A 20,827-nucleotide genomic window follows, 5' to 3' on the forward strand; every position below is an offset into this window, starting at 1 on the left:
GGTCAAGCTTCATGAGTTTGTCCTTTCAAATTCATTTTGATAGCAGAACCACCCTGTTTCCGCACTCAGGATTTCATCAGATTAGGCAAAAATGTACAAGGCAGAAGAATTTATACAAATTAACAAGCTTGTCTAGTTTAACTTAGACAGGAAATAAGCAGAGGTTCCTTGCAGATTCCCTCCTCCAACATTTAATATGCACTTAGTATGAAATATCAAGTATGGCAAACCATACCATACAGATCATTCCTGCTCGTGGAAGATGAATAACAGGTGAAGCCACTTTGAGACTACTTTCAAGAAATCCGACATTGCAAGCTTTGAATTTAACATAGCATAAATTTTGCATTAGATAAAAGCAACAAACCTTTCCTCCACAGCTGGAACAAGACCACTGGTCAAAACAACCCCACCAATCTGATCCATAAACAGTGAATTAGTCAACTTATCTAACATGACTAGACAGAAGAAGCTTCAAATGTGTCCCGATTCAACTAAAATCTACCAGCTGTATGCTACAAAATAGCTTCCTCTTGAGGTCTATGCGTCCTGCCAAAGCCACCACAGGTCCACAAGTTAATAGCTACAAATCTTACTTTAACAAAATTTATGCTATTTCATTAATATTTATTACATTTAGAGATGGTGATGAGGCTTGAACTAGGGGTGACAGCAGCAAGTTTTAAATGAAGAGCCAACACCATTCTGCTTAACATGAAGGTAATTTTGCTGCATGGGAGGGAACAAGAAAAAACACTGGTTTTTCATCCTGCGGGGTATTATCACATTTACGCCTTAATATATTAGATTAAAACAACAAGAGTACCAGGGACATTGCTTGAATTACAAAAGAAGGTAAAGCATTTATGTTAAAAAATTGAAAAATATTATGCCAAAAACATAAGAGAAATCAACAACCAGATTCAGCCTTTTCTCCCCTTTCTTCTCTTCTCAAGAGCACTCTTTTACAGCCCCTTTATCCATTTATTTGTGACTTTAAGTTTCACAAACAATATTTTTCATTGTTCATCACTCTAATGTTGGAAACCTGCCTCAAATAGGCTTGAGGAAGGCCCTTAAACTCAGGTAAAAAGCAGGAACAAGTAGAGAGAGAGAAAGAGAGAGAGAGAGAGAGACTAGCTGAGCAAAAATACATTTGGGGAATCCCCATACATGGGGATGTAATCCACTACCTATAAATGATTTAGAAGCTAGAATTTGATTAAAAACTTCCCTCTAACTCTCTCTAACTACGAAATTATTCTATCTAAACTAGATAAGAAATTTCTTCTAGATATCTACCTCCAACAAGGAAAGAGAGACCCACTTGTATGTCAACTCCCTTTATCTAGATTTTCCAATATTTCAATGGACCAAAATGCCCTCCTATACCCAATAACAATAATAAGACTAAATTATCATTTCTTTATCTAAAACACCCTTTATATTCCAATTTCATTAAAAAAAGACCTAATTATCCCCTATAATAAGAAAAACAAAATACCTAGTGTTCCACCCTTCTTACAATGAACATCACCATCAAAGTTTGGCTATGGTGGGTGTCATCCCTTCTTTTCTGAACTAACAATGGGGGCTTCAAACAAGGAAAGCTGGAATCACTTGCATTTCTGGTCCAAGGTGTATCTTTCATCACAATTGAAGCACAACATCTTGGAACAGGTATCCATCTCTTCTAAAGCAAGCTTTTGAAGGAGCTTTCAGTAGTTGATGTCCCCAATTAGACTGGCTAACGTCGGGCCTTACACTGGTGATCAGGATCTTCTTTTGGTGTGTTGCCTTGTAAGACTTGTTGCGACTCTTCATGCCACATGCTAGGATAATGGCGTCCAAACAACACCTAGGATAATGGTGTCCAAACAACACCTTAGGGTTGAAGATTTGAACATCAGCTGCTATATCTGCCTCTTTTTTTTAGGGAAGGTGTAGAGGGGGGGGGGGGGGGGGGGGGGGGGGGGGGGAGGGGCATTAAGAAAATTTTAGCATACATAGCTGATTCCTAGATTACAAAGGAAAGGTGTTGAATTTATGGAAAAGAGAAATACTTTATTGACTTCATAAACTTATTATAATCAGAGTACATGAACCTCTATTTATAATAGAGGAAGGTAGTAGAGTCCAATTACAAAAAAACTACCTTTGTCCCAATTACACCCAAACTCTAACACTTAAAGATAAGTCCTAGCATATTTAAATAACTCAATATAGATAAAAGATAAACATAACTCAAACTAGAACTCTTCTAGGACGTGACCATAAGATAAAGATGCCTTTGTGAGTCCTTGATCTTCCAACTTATGTGATAAAGATGTCAGCTTGTGGTAATCATGGTGGGTCCTACATCTTATGTGTTTGGGCCCATCTTGTGGGACTTCCTTGGTCGTGTGACTCATCTTATAATACTCTTAGATATGTGGTCCTTCCTTGGTCATGTGTGCTTGGGCCTATCTTCCAACACTCCCCCTTAAGCTAGGGGTGAGAGAATATCATGAACTCCCAACTTGCTGCAAATGATATATAAATTCTTTTTGTATAAAATGGCACATCTTCCAATATGCCTTCATCCCATAAGGCCCTGCTGGCATAATATAAGTGAGAGTAAAAATCACTCCTAGCCGGTAAGACATTGCTCCATACTCCAGTCCTAATGTTGGATGTAGGGCACACTCCGTCTTCTGTAGGTAGTGTGTCTATCGGCATTGCTCTAAAGTGTCCACCACTGTGTCCCTCCATAAGACAACGACTATCAAGTGGTAGGAGTAATAAAAGCCATTATAGGGGGGTAGTGGGTTTATTTATAATGGTGGGTCCTACTTCTTATCTGCTTGGGCCCATCTTGTGGGTCTTCCTTGGTCGTGTGGCTCATCTTATAATACTCTTAGATATGTGGCCCTTCCTTGGTCAAGTGTGCTTGGGCCTATCTTCCAACAAAAGGAATTCCTTCTACATCATTAGCAAGCATAGCCGAGGGGTTGATGTCCAATTGATTACATTCGTTGAATCCCCTTCAATAATTAGAGGGCTTGAAAACTTTTGAGCAAGCAGGCTTACTCTATTAAGAAGTAGCCTTAGTACAGCTAACAAAGCAGCCAACTTGAGCTTTTTTGCACCAATTGACATGATCAGCTAAATGCTTGAAATCAATTTGGTATGCTGGCACTATTCTTGCTTGACTAAGTTTGGAGAGTGCAGCATCAAAGTTTTCATACTCAGTAAGCCTGAATCACACGCAAACGGCTTCTATATATGAGTTCCAACCAAGGTGTGGATCTGACTTGAGCACCACTTCTACCACAGAAGTGTGTTTCCTTCCAAGTGAAAAGAGGTAAGCAACAGTTTTTGGTTGCCGAACATATTGTGGAAATTGAAGAACTGCTCAGTCTTATAGGCCTAGTCAGTAGGGTTTTTGACAGCCTCGTACTTTGGAAAGTTAAGATGAGCAAGCCCTGGTTGAAGAGTCCTATGGGGACTGTTGGTCAAGTCCTTGTGTAGTCGAGAGGGCCTATCTACTGCTTGAGGACCTCAAATGTGATTTGTTCAGATATTTTAGGTTGATCTCCATCAAAGAATTCAGTTTCAACCTCCTTAAGGTGGTCATCTTTGATGTCCATGTATCTATGCAAGACTGTTGGATCTCATTCTAGCCAATGCAGAATTCTAACAATCCCTTCTAATTAATGTCAATTCTGATACAATCAATTCGGGCGGTGAAGACGTGAATGTGGTATGTCATTACATCTAATCTAGAGGTTAAGGCCTCCACATTGTTGTGCACGCATGTTTCTGGCACAATGGACATTTTGTCTCAGCCAGTTGGCCAGCTCATTAATTCCAGAATACTGCATTTTGGGCAGCCGCATGTTGCGTCTATGGTGTCCCACGAGCAACAAAGCTATCTGGAGGGGGCCAAATTGCCATTAATGCAACTTTTGGAGGGAGTCAAGTCAGTTCAACTTGCGATCTAAACTCTCCTCTACATGAGCTTCAGACACCTCCTGTATAGGCTACAATTGTTTGAGCTTGCAGTGAAGGCAGCTTGACTTCAGTCAATGTTGAATAATTTGCCATCATTTAATCATTTCTCACATCTAGGACGTGTGTTTGTGTTTCGGGGGAGGAGGGTGGGTGCATTTCTTCTCCAACTAGACATAAAAATAGACTTCCTTGGCAAGGAGAGAGAAAATAGAGAGACGCTTGGTTAAACTCCTAGTCTTACAACTCAAAAAAAATGCTCATCAAACCATTGTTCTTCGAATTTCTAATTCAAATTAAATGGCTCTTATACCAATTTGTTAGGAACCTACCCCAACAAAGCTTGAGGAAAGCACCTAAACTCAGGTAGAGAGAAGAAGACTGCTGCAAGTCAAGTCAAATGAGCACACACACAAAAAAAAAAAAGATACAAATCTGCACAGGGAATTGGCATATACCCCTTGAGGACATCAAATTCCATTATTTATAGGAATACTAGTAAACTTCCCTTTCTTTTAACTTAAAAACTATCCAATCTAAACCTAGGAAAAACAACTTTTTTCTAGATCTCTACCTCCAAATAGGAAAGAACCTCCTGGATTAGGAAAGTAGTATTCCACTTGGATGCTCTCTGCAGATTTAGCCATCTTTTGATTGACTGGAAGGCATGGGCCTTGGTAACATGGGGAGGTAATCAACAGTAAAAAAAAAGCCCTCCTATTCCTAATTAAATAAGAAGAGCAAACCATCCTTTCTATATCCAAAAATACTTCTGATGCCCCAATTGCATTAAAAACCCTAATTACCCCCTAGAGTAAGAAAAACACCTAACAATTTGTGACATCAACTTCAAAATAAACAATACAGATGAGGAAGAAAGGAAACAAGAAGAATAAAAGTAAAGATAAAAAGGAAATTAATTTGACATGGAGGGAGAGAGATAGAGAGATAGAGAAGTCATCCTTCTTTATTATTTACTAGTGCAAAACAGAGTGACAAGTATGCATGTCATAAGTCAACCACAGCATAACCCACTAAACCACTCTCAATATAACACATTACTACACCCATATGTCCCCTATTTTTTTTTTTTTAAATGATTATTCTTTTTTCTTCAAAATCCCTAATTGTTTCCTGATAGCCAAATAAAATAAAAATAGAGGAAAATACAAGATTTAGCAGAACATATAAATCTCCTTCTCCATATTTTGCACTCTCCAAGATTAGCAGAATATATAAATCTCCTTCTCCATATTTTGCACTCTCCATGTGTTCTGATTTCGAGTGTAGCATTATGTTGACTTTATCTCCTTGCATCGTTTAATTTGTGGTATGTTCAGCACTATTTTAAAAAAAAAATTGTGTTATGTTGATTTTTGCGGAAAATTTTTAATCATGTGCTGCGGGAAACTCATGGAATCAAATCTCTATACTCTCTTCTATTTCTTCCTTTGCCTCTTTTCACCACCAAAGTTTGATCCTCAGCTGTTCTATACTTTTATTCTAAAAATTTCTGTTTCATCTTCTTTTTCGGCTTCTCAAACTCATCCTCCTGGACTTTCTTAGTTTACACGGTACTAGAGTGAGATTAGACCATTATGTTCCAAAACTCCTCATGTTCTAATCATCTTCCACACCCCTTTTTTAGATCTTTGATATGAGATTGATATCAAAGTCAAGATGCAGAAAACCAGTCAGATATTTCTGTACACTGCCACTGCCCTAACTGTGTATTTTCTGTGGTAAGTGCTCCTAGGATGTGCTGCTGAGGATACAAAGAAGTAAAGGATGTTTGTGATATACTAGCCAGACGGGTTCTAGGGTCCAGAAATTGGACCAATTGCAAAATTGACAAGAAAAGGGTATACGTTTTAGCTCTTATTAGATTTCTCAACATCAGTTATGCTGATTCTACAGTACCTATGAAGTGTGGTAAATATGCTTTGGGTTGATCAGTGCAGATTTTTGTCCTATAGCATTTTGTAAGCTTGGAATTTTTAAGAGAAGAACTTAAGTGAGTGGAAGTTTGTCATTTATCAACTCCACTCCCATGTGCTTTCACCCTTCTATGCCTGTCTGCAGAAGTATCTCTCGCTTTTGTTTCAAATTTCAGTGTTTTCTACCTCTTCCCTTGCTTAATGAGACATTTCATCATTCTCACTCTTTTCCCAGCTATTACCTATTTTTAAAAAACTATCATTTATTTATGTTTAGTATATCTCCTCATTCAGACCCTACATGTATCCCAAACAAGCAATCATCTATCACATCTTTTTCTTTTTTTCTTTTTTGGCTAAATGCACAAAGTAAGGGTAGTGAGAGGGGTGAGGAGCCTGGATGGAGTTGGCTGTTGCCTACAGGTGAGTGGGAACAGGTCCACCTCCTGCCATCCCTACCAGGTGCAAATTGGATTAGTATGACAGGGCAGGGATTATCACAAGATTGGGCCAAGGAAAGGTTTACATTGTCCTTTTCAGGATTGTACAGGGTTTTGAAAACCCCATCACTGATATTCCTTGCTAGAACACAAGGTCTCAGAGTTCTTAGGTATCTTGATGTAGGCACTGAGCCAAGGCCCATCTCGCTTCAACAAATAGGTTTTTATATAGCTTACCTGTTGAGAGAATGCTACTAGTAATTGCTTCTGCCAAACCAAGGTTATCCTCTCTCTTGAGTCTAGAAGGAAAAACAGGATAACTTTCCCACATGTTTAAGCCACCATTAACATTAGCATAAAAACCATCTGACACGTCAGGCCTTCGGGGGAACTCCATATGCCAAGTATCTTCCAACATATCCTCATAATCATGGAACCTGGTTACAACAAGAAAAAAGTAAACAAAACTTTTGCAGTTTTTTTTTCCTTTTTGAGCAAGGAATTTTACTAAAAAATAAAAAAATATTTTTTTGTTTTTTTATCCTAATAAGAATATATCTCTCACTGAAATAAACAATTACGGTTAACAGTACAATATTTTTTTTTCACGTGACTAATAATGGCATGATAAGCATAAGGACTTAATCAGCCCATGTTTCAACATTCACAACGTCAACCCTCAGATATATGAAAGAGCTTACTTCATGACAAGATAGCACCTTCATATGCAAAAAAAGGTGTATAAGAGTACATAATAACACAAAAGAGTGACCTTACCATGTGCGAGGAGGTGGTGGGTAAGCATCTGGAGCCAAAACTTGTGGAAAGAACAAGCCCATCGGAGGTACCTGTTGCCAAGAAATTGTAAAGACAGACACTATGTGCATTGCCAAGTATATAATCCTAACAACCCATATTCTCCACTTCAATTCCTCCTATTACACATAAAACAAAGAAGATCCTGCTGTAAAAAGACTTGAATCATAATTCTTATAATGAAAGAAAGATTTTTTAGTAAGCAAAGCATCCAGGTGTCAATACAAGGCAACAAAAGAAATAAACAGCACAGAAACCCTTTCTTTTCTTTGAAAAGTAACAGAAAGTCAAATCAAACTGAAATGTGAGCAGAGCTTTTTAAAGTAAGACTTGATTATCTAACTAGAATAGTACTTCTTTTGCCTCAGCAGTGTTTAGCAATTTGAAATTGACTGAAATTGACTGAAATTCAATGAAACTAAGGCATGGAAAAACAGAGTATCGTAATTTTAAGTTCAGCAACCATAAAACCTATGCTCAATACTGATGTAGGATCTTATAATCTAATAACACTTTCTCCCCTCTTCTCAATCCAAAACTACATAGGAATCATATTTTCTCATATTTACAGCTAACTTCCAATTCAACTCTTAATTCAATAACAGTCACTAATATGCAAATATTTAGTACACGCACATCTACTGTAAAAGAACAAAAAGGCTACGTGAAAACCTTCTATCTGAAAAAACCCTCAATTTTAATACATCCAATTATCAAATGATCGATTCTAAAACAATTTGGACTTCTAACTTAGGTTTGTATTTACTGGAATTCTAGATCATTTAATACACTCTAATACCTTATTAAAGATATGTCGAAATCCATCCTAAAATGATTAGTCAAATTTAGAAGACATTTTCCCAGCTAATAACCACTTGATTTTTCAATTTTTGACCTAAAAGAGATTATTTCCTCTAACAATTGTCTCGCACCATTTTCATGGGATAACTAAGATTGTAAGCCAAATTCAATGAACATTGGTTTTACCAAATCAAGTCAAAAGTTGTATGGGTCATCACTCCATGCCCTGCCTCTACACTAGATCTTGTCAGATCTGCCTATCTCTTAACACTCCATGTAACTTTCTATAACAAGCATTCTGAAAAAAGATGCAGATCTTCAATCCATGCAAGATTCAACAACATCTTCCACTATAACAGCTTCCACTTCAGATCAGGTAACCATATTCACTTTTTTCTGATATTCATCACTCAGTCACCAAGTAGACTTATGAATAAGAAATCCCCTCCAAGATTGACACATGGGATGTAGTGTATGTTTTGATTCCTAATGCAAGGTGCCTAGCAAATACACTGGAAGCTCCAACATTAATTGACCATGAAAGCCTGGGGCTTTATATCAATCTCATAATAGCCAGCCCAAATCAATCAGCATAACCCAAGTTGGGCCATATGGGCAGATAAGAAAATTTAAAATAGATAGAAAATTTACAAATCAGACTGACACAAATTCTCCATCAATTGGCAGACAAGTATTAGGTGCATTGAAAGTCAAAAAAATCAAAGCACATTCAATGGGCTTCAACCAAAAGTCGAATCTCTACTAAAAAAATGCCCACAAGTTAAAAGCCACAATGAGGTCAGAGGGAGTGTTGATAACAGTCTCCATTGCTTATGAAGTAACCACAACCAAGTATAAGAACTATAACAATCTCCATTGCTTATGAAGTACCCACAATCAAGTGTCAGAACTAGAGTTGCAACTCTCCACTCTCAACTTAAGCTTTTGAGTTGAATGTGTTTATCAATCTATAGACATTTTCATGAGTCAAGGCCATGACTCAAGTCATAATTGAGACATATAAAGGAACCCAAAAAATAAGTTCAAATTGAATTTGAAACTGATGAAAATGCACAAGTCCTCATAATGATCATTAATCAATACCGCTCGAGAAAAAGGGTCCTGATGTAACTAGCACAGCTCAATCATTAGGACAGAAATAGGTTATGCTGAGATGTATGAGTTTAGTTGTTAAAGTTGGGTCAAGGTCTATACCAATATGACAACCTGAAACTAGGAAATATTTTCCCAACTAAACTGCAGGGCTTTTTCTAACATTAACCTATATGAGATTAGTGACTAACCCCCCATCCCACCCCCCTGGTGTAAACCTAAACAACGGACTACAGGCCTGAGACATGGACAACATAGATGGGATACAAATCAAACAGGGCTTGAACCAGACTCAACAGAACACACACCCTAATCCAATACCATATTAAAGTTGGGTCTCCATCTTAAAATCGCTAGCTGAAGTTTAGAGGTCTTTCTCCAACTAATAAACACAAAATGTTTCTAAACATAACCTATGTGGTATTATACCCACTACCACTTCCCTCATGTCCAAATCTAAACAAACAAATAATCAAACATGGACAACATAGATGGGCCCGGGTCTAACCTGAAATGACTAGCATTTATATTCTGCAGTAGAACTTTTATGAGGCACAAGTGTGCATTCTTGTCCTCGCATAGAAAAGTATTGTTAATTGAATAGAAGTTAGATAGATGGAGGCATCATCAGACCCTATCTTTTCTTTCTTGCTGACAAAAACTCTTTGGGTGCTGCTCTTCACTTTTATTGCTCAATTTACTTTCAACTCTCAATTTTACAGGTTACTTTCGTTTTAGTTCAATATACTTATTTACTCCTGTTTAGTTATTATAATTTTCTTTTTTGTGACAATTTAGTTATTATAAGTTAGGAAACGCCTGTAATTTGTACCACTTAACATACATTACAAATAAAGAGAAAAACCACCAAACAGCACTAATTCACTGCCCTTCTTTTCTATCATTTTCATTTCCTTCTCCTCTCTTCTCTTCACCACAATATTTCTTCCTTGCTTCTTCTTCCTTTCTAACTGTTCATATAGAGTTATTCTCACACTCTCTCTTCATCAAGCTCCTCCCTGTTCTAACTTCACTTATTGTAGGAAGCCTCAGGTTATGTAATGTTTAACTAGTAAAGGACTTCAAAACCTCTAAATTACAATTTAAAATGATCTAGTATACAAAGAGATAGAAAACCAAGTTAGCATAATCTTCTCATGAGAATACACCACTATCCATGAAAACTAAATTAAGGGAAGGTAAAAAGAATATAGTGAAGGGACCTACATTAAGAGAAGATAGCCTTGTCTTATGTGCAGTCACCTGCATACCATCCTCATACGAATGAACCAGTGCAAGAGCATCAAACTCCCCCTCCTGTGCAAGATTAAGCAGTTATTTTTTGTGGTATAACTCTATGATGCATCTAAGAAGAACAAACTCGGCATATTTGGGCTGACCAATCTCAACTTGGCCAAGTCAAGATCTGGCCAGACAAACTCTCCAACTATGTAAGAAACAGATTCAATATCAATTCATTTAATAAGGGGCAAGTTTCAAGTTTGTGTGCAGCAGAGGACTAGAGCACCAAATATTCTTCTACTACAATGACCAGTTTGGTGACCACCATAGATTCTTTTCATCTGTTTCTGGTTATCATCAGATCAAAAGGAACGAGCTAAGCAGATGTTAGGCCAGCTGCTTATCCATGATTTTGTCTACCAAAAGTTAAAACTCACCCTAATCTGACAGTAAGATTCTTTTATGTTGTTGATAACCAACATGTCAATAGGCTTCACCAGTGGGTCAGTGCACCCTGTGGGCCAAGTTTGATGGTGCTGCTGGACCCATAAGAGACACCTTGATATGTCCTGCAGGAAAGGCCAACTGTTAGGCAAATGTGTAACCAAGATTCACCAAGAGGGATACCAAAACTTTAACTGTATATATTTCTGATAAATAATTATAACAATTCCTAGGTGGGAGAAATATGCAAACTTTTTTAACTTTCAATATATTCTAACATTCATTTTTCATGTAAAGCAAGCCAATAGTGAAGGGTATTTCGTATTGAAATTATTCAGCTTGTAAACTAGCAAAACATGCATCACCTATCAAATTAGCAAATGTAGTCAAACTTCTTGACTACCAGAGATTAGAAAGAGCAAGGGATTTAGTTATTGTGCATTTGTCCACAGAGACACAAGGAAATTCCTATATACATATGATTATGAGTTACCTCTAATGGTCCATAATGCTGGCAACTTGTCCACAAATCTCTCTGTGAACAGAACCAGGCAAGTAGCTAAGCTTGGGGAGTTTGGCAACCCAGGATGGGATGCTGTGAAGTCCCCTTATAATCATGCTACTCACAGGGTGAAAGTGCTGAGTAAAAACTCTATTATTTCTCTCTTTCCAAATACACCAGAATACCAACAAATTCTAGTGGCAACAGAACTTTTGCCTATCCACATGGAACTGCCATAGAATTGTTCCAAGAGTTCAGAGAAGAAAGAGAGAAAGCAAACAGAAACATACATAAGATCTGGGAACTTGAAAATAAACTACTCATCAGTTCCATAATTTAAATATGATGATACCAGTCAAATTTCTATAGCATCAGCAAAAAGAATTCTCCAACTGGACAATCAACTGAACAATTTGCATTAATCCTGCCATAATGCAGCTAACTTAGTTACAAATAAACAAATTTCCCTATCAATTTGTGTGCATATGTGTATCTTCAACAGTCCATCCATTATAAGAGTCCACTAGAAGAGAGAGCATTAAACTTTAGATTACACGTGGCCAGAATCACAGAACATGAAACAGTAGCTGTACCTCTCCACCATAGGGCAGTGTCATACCAGTCATGGGCAAAGTAACTCCATCCTGAGCATCATCAGAACATCATTTTTTAGGAATCATAAGAAGAATTATTTTTCAATATATCAGAAAATGAATTATGAAAAACCAAAATGTTTTAAAATATTTAATTTCAGTTGAACATAATAGTATAAGGCTGGAAGGAGAGTAAAAACATTTGTCAAAGACATTCACACACAGCATGAACAACAATTGTCGTAAAAATTTATTTGATAAATTTATAATTTAATAAAAATAACTAAATATAACAATCACTAAAAAGTGGAACAGAAACGATACTTGCCTCAATGCACATGATTGATGTTACTTGAGCACCCAAATTCACGACACAAGCTGTAGATAATCCATTTCCAAAAGCAGCAGCAAGAGACTCCTGGATATCAAAAACATAATTAATCACCACAACAAAAATCAGATGCAAGATTACTTGCGAAAAAAGAAAAGAAGAAAAACTGGTATATTCTATGATAAAGAATAGACCCACATAGATGAACTAGTTGTATGATCTTGGGTTTATTAGTAGGGAATGGCGCCTCCTAACTTGGCCAGCCATTTTGGGATGGAATCAAGCTCAATCTTAACATAGTATCAGAGTAAGACATTTGCATGTTGAGCCTAGTTTGTGCCTCATTGAGTTGAACCCATCTTTGTCATCCATGTCTTAGACCCATAATCCACGTGTATAAGCCAGGACATAAGGGGGAGTGTAATTGGGAATAGTTCCACATAGATAAGTGTTAAGAAAAATTATTGCTTTATAAGGTTGAGCAATAAGCTTCCCAACTGGGTAGTCTACTCTATCATAAAGATAAGGCAGACAAAAGAAGAAGCATAAGAGACTAAGAGAGTAAGATTTTAGCTAATATATCTGTAAGACTATTGGCTGATCACAAAATATAAGTCCTGTTAAAAAACCAGTCCAAGGGTATTTGAGTCATTTCCCATATTCTAATTTATCTTAGAATATTTCTGTTAGTTAGATAATTTCATTAAAATCTGTTGTATTTTCTGACTATAGCTCCCTGTTAGTTGATTTATCTACCCAAACTAAAGAAAAATCTGGTATATTCAAATCAGAGTTGTATTTTATGAGTTATAGAGGTTTTTGTAACTAAGGGCATTTTTGTCCTCCTTTGTAATTATCACTTAAGGGTTTAATAAAAAGAGGGAGCTCGTGCTTTTCTAGCATGAACTCCAATGCAGCCAAGGCTGCTGCTTCCTCCTCTCTTCTTTCAACTTTTCTTCTGGTCTTTCTTTACATGGTAACAGAGCAGTGGAGGCAGTGTTAGGCAGATCTTCAATTTTCAAACTTCTTCCCCTCCATTTAGCAACCCTATTGAAGGGTCTCCCAACAATTTGTGGTTTGGTAGGGTAAAAATTCAAGTTCTTCCTCTTTTCTTCCGGCCATAACCAATTGGTTGATGACTTTTACACTCAGTTAAGTGATTACTATGTTTTGAAGCCCTTTAAGGGATCCTACTTGAAGCCTAGCTTTATTGTTGCTTGTTCAGTCGACCTAGGGCTTGTGTCATCCTCCCCAAGGTCTGCATCATCCATCCTTCATGCAATTAGACTGTTTTTTATTCAATTTTCTACCTCAATTGAAAAGTACGACTGTGTCAATTACTGGTTGAGTACTGTTGAGTGGAATTGCCTAACTCCTATAATTGTGAGGGCCACTGGCCTACTCAAGGTAAATTGAATTGGGAAAAGTGATTTCTTGTGTAGTAAGGCATTATTTGCATAGAATTGTGATCTTTTTTGGGAAATCAGGTGGCTAAGTTCAGCATACAAGTTATTGTCCAAAGGACAACTGAGAATTCATATGGTTAGAAGGATAACAAATTCATATAACATCTATTAGTTAACATCTATGTAAATTGGGTCAAACTCTCAGCAGAAGGATAACATCTATTCAGATGGCTAGAAGGACAACTCTCAGCGTAGTCAGATTACATCTATCAGATTGAATGGGTCAAACTATGTAAATTAGTCAAGATACATTCTTATGTTTTTGAAGGCTAGAAGGATGGCTAAATACATTAGAGATGATCCCCCTATACCAGTTACTAAAGACGAGGAAGCAGAGGACAATCAAGTTATGACTTGGTTAGTAAACAGTAATGAGTCATGGTTTAATGACCAGATTTTGAGTTGTGAGATAGCTAAAAGAGATGTGGATAACTCTGGATTACATTTGGCTCGAGAGAGTAATTGTCTCGGATTTATGAGCAATATGCCCAATATTTTAAAATGAAGCAAAGAGATAGATTAGTGACAAATAATTTTACTAAAATGAGAAGGTCCTACAGGAAATCAGCACCTTTCATCCGTCCACTACGAATGTTGAAGACATTCATAAGGAAAAGAATCAGATTCAGGTTGTTAGGTTTCTAAATAGTTTAGGATCCGAATATGATGCCAATCGGGCTCAGTTGTTGGCCAATGACGATGTGGCTACTCTTGAGCAACCTTTAGCAGAGTCGTTCGGGTATAAGGTGCAGTAGTAAATAAACCACAAAAAGATGCTAGATTATCAGATGTTGCTGCTCTTAACGTCTAGTCATCAGGTAGTAATCCCGAGGGTCGATTTTGTGGTAGTAATAACAGAGGCAAAGGTCGAGACTTTTCTACTCGAGATAGAAGGGATTGAGAATGTATTCATTGTAATCAATCTAACCATACCTCTGACAAATATTGGGAGAAATTCGGTAAGTCCACTTGAGCGAATTCCATAATCACGAACAGAGATGTTACTTCTCACAATGGTTCACATGATGAGATTCAACAACTACTACAACAACTTGGCTTGTTGACTACACCATCTACCACTTTTTCTGCCATTGAGTCTAATCCTTCGTCCTTAGCAAATGTCACAATGGCGAGCACAGGTATGACAGCATTGAATATATCCCACTCTTGGATAATTGATTTAGGGGCATCTACCCCTATGTCAGGTATGTCCTCCTTATTTTAGTTCATTCATCCTTCTCATTCATAGCTAAGTTACTTTAGTTGATAGATCTACCTCTCAAGTTTAGGCGAAGGAACTCTACATACCACTCCTCTGATATCCTTGAATTCAGTTTTTTTTATTCCAAAATTTCCAATCAGCCTCTTACTATGTGAGTCACATCACTATGTTTTTAAATTGTTCAAAACCTTTTCCCTTACTTGTGTTTTTGAAGACTTGCAGACGAAGAGGACCATTGGTTCCAGGCATAAGAAGGGAGGGCTCTGGCTCTACCATTGGGTGATGTTTCTATTCCCAAATCTGTTGCACTTACCATTACAAACTCCTCATATTAATGGTATTTACGCTTGGGCATCCATCACCACTTACGTTGCGTCAGTCCTGTCCTCGCCAACATATATTTCTTTTGATTATGAGTCATGTCAATTGGGAAATACATCGTCGAAACAGTTTCCTAGATAGTCCTAGTCGTAGAACCAAAATGTTTGAATTAGTTCATTTTGATGTATGGGGTCAATGTCGGGTTCCCAGTCCATTTGGTTTCAAGTATTTCGTTTCTTTCATAGATGATTCTAGTCAGGTAACTTGGGCTTATCTCCAATGGGAGAAATCTGAAGTTTTTTATGTATTCCTAAACTTTTTTTCCTAAAATAATGAATCAATTTGATGCTTGTATTCATGTTTTTCATACTTAATGGATTGGAGAATCTCAATAAAAAATTTGCATGGTATTACTCATTTTGTGCTTGTATTCATTCTGTGCTTCCCATGGTATTACTCATTAAATATTGTGGACATATTCTCCTCAACAAAATGGTGTAGCAGAATGCAAAAACAAACATCTCTTTGAAGTTACTTAGACTTTATCATTGCATATGAGTATTCCTAAATCTTTGTGTGTGTGTGTGTGTGTGTGGGGGGGGGGGGAGTGGGGGGGGTGTCTATTAATATATACATATTTTTAAAAAAAATCTTTATAGGGGATGCAATTTTGACTTCTTATTTCTTGATTAATTGCATACCATCATCTGTTTTGCATGGTCATGTTCCTTTGTAAGTTTTAAAACCTCATTGTAAGTCATTTGACGTTATTCCTCGTATATTTGGATGTACGAGTTTTGTACACTTGTTGGGTAATTGTTTAGATAATCTATCACTTCAATCCGTTAAATGTGTCTTTCTGGGATATTTTGTTCAAGAAAAGGTGTACAAGTGTTATGACCCTATTTGGTCAAAAAACATGAGTCGTTTCATGTAACATTCTTTGAGAATACTCCATATTTTGCATCTTCTATTGAGTCTCCAGTATCATTTGGCCCTTCTATGGATAGTCTTGTTCCTGTAGCAGTTTTGGATGCAGCAGTCAGAAGTCCTTCTCCACCTCTTCAAGTCTACAATTGGCGCCCTCGTTGTGAGTTGCCATCTATTGTACCTCCAGAAGCTCTAGCTCCTAAGCTTTCTGCTATAGATCAATCATCTTCCACTTTTCCTGCGGGTCTAGTGCCGTATGATTTGAATTTACTCATCAGTCTATGGAAAGGTAAAAAATCTTGAACTTCTCATCCCATCTCATAATATGTATAATTTGATTTTTTATCTGTCCTTTAAATCATTTCTCATGTCTTTGTCAACATCCACTATTCCTTGTTTAGTGTAGGAAATTTTGTGCTCTCCTGAGTGGAAACAAGCTATGAATGATGAGATGAGTGCCTTAATGTATGGAGGACTGTGGAGTCTTTGTGATCCACTAGCAATGGTAGCTATTTTGGGATGTCGTTGGGTGGACAACATCAAATATAATGTTGATGGACCTATTGAACGACACAAAGCAAAAGTAGGTGGCAAACACAGAACTTTGGTGTTCATGAGTTTGAGACATTCTCGCCTGTGCCAAACTTACATCAATACGTAAATTGATCTTTGTGGTAGTTAATAAAGGGTGGGTACTTTTTCAATTAGATGTGAAAAATACCTTTTATGGTGATCTACAAGAGGAAGTGTATATGGAGCAACCTCTTGGGTATGTTGCTCAAAAGGAGATAGGAGAGGTAAGTAGGTTAAAGAAGGCTATCTATGAATATAAACAAAGTTCAAAAGCATGGTTCAAGAAGTTTAATAATGTAGGGATACAACTTGAGTTCTACATAAGCCATTGTGATCACTCTATGTTCGTGCTCAAACAGAAGACTGGTGTGATTATCTTGGTTATATATTTATGGATGATATTGTAGTATTTAGGGAGGATCTTTTTTTTTTTAAATGATGCTGAATTTTATTAAGACAAAAGGTCAAACGAGCATATTATAAAGGGGGGAAACCTTCCCAAACAATAAGAGATTGTTGGGAGGTTCCAAATTTTGCCAATTTATCAGCCAAAGAATTGGCTTATCTAAGAATGAGATTCCAATTACAATGAATAGATGACACAATGTCAGTAATACAATCAGTGATGGGCCAGTGGCGCCAAGGGGGGGAGCTATCTTTTGAACACCGATTGATGATTGTCTTAAGAGTCACCTTCAATAAACAACTTGAATTTAGGGAGGATCTTGAAGGCATTGTAGAAGTTAAAAAGCACTTGGCCAACCACTTTCAGACAAAAGACTTCCTTGGCATTGAAGTTGCTTGCAATAAAAGAGGTATGGTTCTTTCTTAGTGAAAGTATGTGCCAAATATGCTACAGGAATATGGTCTATTGGGTGCCAAACCAGTAGACACCTCCATGGAAATCAACCATAATCTCCATGATACGAGTCCTACTCTCGAGGACAAAACATGCTATAGAAGCTTGGTAGGTAAATTGGTCTATGCTACAATTACCAAGCTTGTTTATCCTTTGTTATGGGAGTTGTGAGCCAATTCATGGAATATCCTCAGAAAGTGCATTTAGAAGCTACCTGGAGGATTTTAAAATATTTGAAAGGTGTCGTGGAAAAGGTCTATTGTATACTCAGAATGGCAAAATAGATGTGTTTGAATATTCTGATGCAGATTATGCCAGATGTAAAATGGATTAGATGATCTGTATCAACTATTATTGCTTTGTTGGGGGTAACTTAGTAAGATGGAAAAGTAAGAAACATATAGTTGTGGCCAAGTCAAGTGCAAAGGCCGAATATAAAGCAATGACTCACATTATTAGTGAGTTTATGTGGGTTAAGTTGTTCTTCTTGAGTTTGATTTCCATATTCCAAAACCCATGGTTATGAAGTGTGGCAATCAAGCTACTATCTTCATTGCAAACAATCTTGTATTCCACTAGAGAACGAAAAATAAAGAAGTTGATTGTCATTTTATCAGAGATGCAATTATGCAAGGAAAGTTGATTACTCCATATACTAACTTTGTAAACTTCTTGGGGAGGGGGGAGGGATAAAGTGACTGCTATGCTTCGGATGGTTAAAAATCAAATTTTAGTATAACCTCAAGAGGCAATCAAGGATCAACAGGTTCTAGTGGTGTCATTCATGATTTTGTGGGGAGAGTCTTCCTTGTATATTCAACTTCTTTTAGGTGTACAGATTCTATAGAGGCTGAAATTCAGGTCCTTGTTTTTGGTCTTCATTAATTGCAATATTTTCTTGCAGTGCATTTTGGTAGAGGGTGACTTTGCAGTGGTGATAAGTTGGATTTCTTAGCATTCATCTCCTCCTTAGCAACACTTAAAGAGTTTTTTTTTTTTTTTTAAAGAGTGTGGACATTGTTACTCAATGTATACGAGTTGGATGCACAATCCAAGGGAGGCAGTCAGTCGATTCCTTTGTGAGGGAAGGAATTTCACAATAAAACCTTGTTGTAGGGATTCCCAACTTCTTATCCACAATTAGTTAGCCTCTGTTGGAATTTTCAGAGAAGAAAGAGATGGAGAGATCACATTACAAACCCCTCTCCCTTATTTATAATTAAAATAATATTAAGAATTTTTATACGAAATTTTTTTTTAGAAAACATAAAAAAAAAAAATTGGAATGTGGTGTATAAGCTATTAAAAGATAGAGTAAAGTACAAACAAACCTAACTAGGCGGGCCTTCCTCCACAACAAGGTGTTGGAGCGAAATACCCTTCTTAGCCAGAGTGTCTGCCAAATGATTGGCAGAACGTGGAATGTAGAAAACATAAAAATAAAATTAACTCAAATAACAACTTCTAATGCTCCCCCTCAAGCTAGAGCATAATGCTTAAGCTTGTTACAAAATGTGTCTCACAGTTTCTCATTTGACAGCAAGAGCTATTCAAACACAGCAGGGAACACTTTGGCATGAACCACAACACCACCAGTTCAACACAGCAACAATGACCATCAACAGCCACCCAATTTGGTGATATGAAGATGTTCGAATGCTGCCACCATGATGGGTGCTGGTTGGCACGTCAAGGACAGGCTCCAGATGAATAGGACAATCTGAAGAAAAGGTGTATTTTTGAAGATGTGGTGGTGTTGATGCATGCGGGTGGATGCAAAGGAGAGTTAAGGGAAAAAGAGACCACATGGGAAAAAAATAGCAAACAAAGGAGAAATTAACAAGAAGACAACGAGACAGAATCAAGACTTCAGCAAGAAAGACTCAAAAATAAAATACACTGGAAAGAATAAAAATGCTGTCAAGACTTTTGTGAGTTTGTTCTGATTGCCTGCAGAGACTGGTTAATGCAGATCTCTTCGTTGGTGTCATCATCGATGAAGATTTTGATCAACAGGATACAACCAAGTGACATTGTTCATGAACAGCAATGCCTGTTCAAGAGCTGGACAGTGACCATGGGGCTAGAAAAGAGATAAAAGCGAAGTTTTTAAGGAAACAGGGAGAATTCAAAGCCAAAAAAAAAAGATTTCCGGAGACGAAAAACGAACTAAAGTGAACCTAACAACATAAAAAAGCACAGAGACTAAGACAGACCTTCAACTCATATGAAAACAGAGAAGAAACTTCACCATCATCTCTGTGACTTTAGGTCAACCTACAGACTCTAGATGACCTGCTCTAATACCATGTTGGGATTTGTAGGAAAAAAAGAGTTGGGTGAGATTAGGTTTACATACCACTCTCTCCTATTTATAATTTAAACAATATTAAAAATAATATCCATGTCTCTACAACCCATGAACCCTCAGAATCTACCTTCTATAGGAAAATACTTTCATAGAAAACTCAATAAACTAAATTAACTAAATTAACTCAAATAACAACTTCTAACAGCCACTTGCCTTTTGTATTTTCTTGACTGTGTTTCCCTGTCGTATAGGCACTTTTGTACTATTTTTTTTATTTTAATTGAAAACTATTTTTTGCTGTTTCAAAAAAGTAGTAGAAATACAAAGATGTACACACCTGGTGGACCACTGCAGATCCAAATCGCAGGTCCTTCAAAACAATTGACAACATTTCCTTGATTTCTGGACAAAGAAAAACATAAATTAAAATCCCAGCACTTCTAAACTCAAGAAACTCAATCAGGTTTTTCTTGTAATTCCCAATCCAAATGATTTTCCTTATTATCAGTAGTTTAAATACTCTGATACTCAGAATCTTCACTAAAAAATTAAAAACAGTAAAAGATACTGCCAAAACTGACAACAATACAATCTTATTCAAAAGCACTCTCTCAGCCTCTCTATACCTATTTATTATCTGTTAGAAAATATTGTAAAGGGTATTTTTGGTATATTTAAAGTCTACACTTCCTAGTTATGGTCTTATCTTATTCAGTATGTTTGAGAATTTATAAAGCTCAAGTTTCATGTAAGTAAGAGGTGTAATGTAGGAGTTATATGGGAGGGTATAATGGTCCTTGTACCTCATGTTTTTAGCTTAAAAATATAAATAAGGGTTAGAGGTCGATCAGAACCCTAACCATGAGATTCTTTTGCTCTCTTGCAGCCATCTCTCTTCCTCCCTCTCAATCCACCTTATTGCATTATTTTACATTA

The 20,827-nt window shown here is 37.0% G+C and overlaps 1 protein-coding gene across 2 annotated transcripts in view; it reads right to left on the reverse strand.

Annotated features, from left to right (window-relative positions):
• LOC137944136 (actin-related protein 9) overlaps window positions 1-20,827 on the reverse strand; it is a 36,142-nt gene that overhangs the window by 8,511 nt on the left and 6,804 nt on the right. For both annotated transcript variants that reach the window (XM_068789683.1, XM_068789682.1), the window contains exons 9-17: window positions 20,229-20,293; window positions 12,207-12,296; window positions 11,879-11,929; window positions 10,777-10,908; window positions 10,325-10,414; window positions 7,145-7,215; window positions 6,605-6,804; window positions 506-549; window positions 368-417 (exon numbers count right to left, since the gene is read on the reverse strand). In XM_068789683.1, coding sequence (XP_068645784.1) covers window positions 368-417; window positions 506-549; window positions 6,605-6,804; window positions 7,145-7,215; window positions 10,325-10,414; window positions 10,777-10,908; window positions 11,879-11,929; window positions 12,207-12,296; window positions 20,229-20,293 — 793 coding nt within the window. The remainder of the gene's footprint in view (window positions 1-367; window positions 418-505; window positions 550-6,604; window positions 6,805-7,144; window positions 7,216-10,324; window positions 10,415-10,776; window positions 10,909-11,878; window positions 11,930-12,206; window positions 12,297-20,228; window positions 20,294-20,827) is intronic.

The sequence above is a fragment of the Aristolochia californica genome, unplaced genomic scaffold, assembly GCF_029961685.1.
Source record: "Aristolochia californica isolate CCGP_79_NKW_82.1479 unplaced genomic scaffold, dmAriCali1.0.hap1 SCAF_11, whole genome shotgun sequence".
Classification (NCBI taxonomy): Eukaryota; Viridiplantae; Streptophyta; class Magnoliopsida; order Piperales; family Aristolochiaceae; genus Aristolochia; species Aristolochia californica.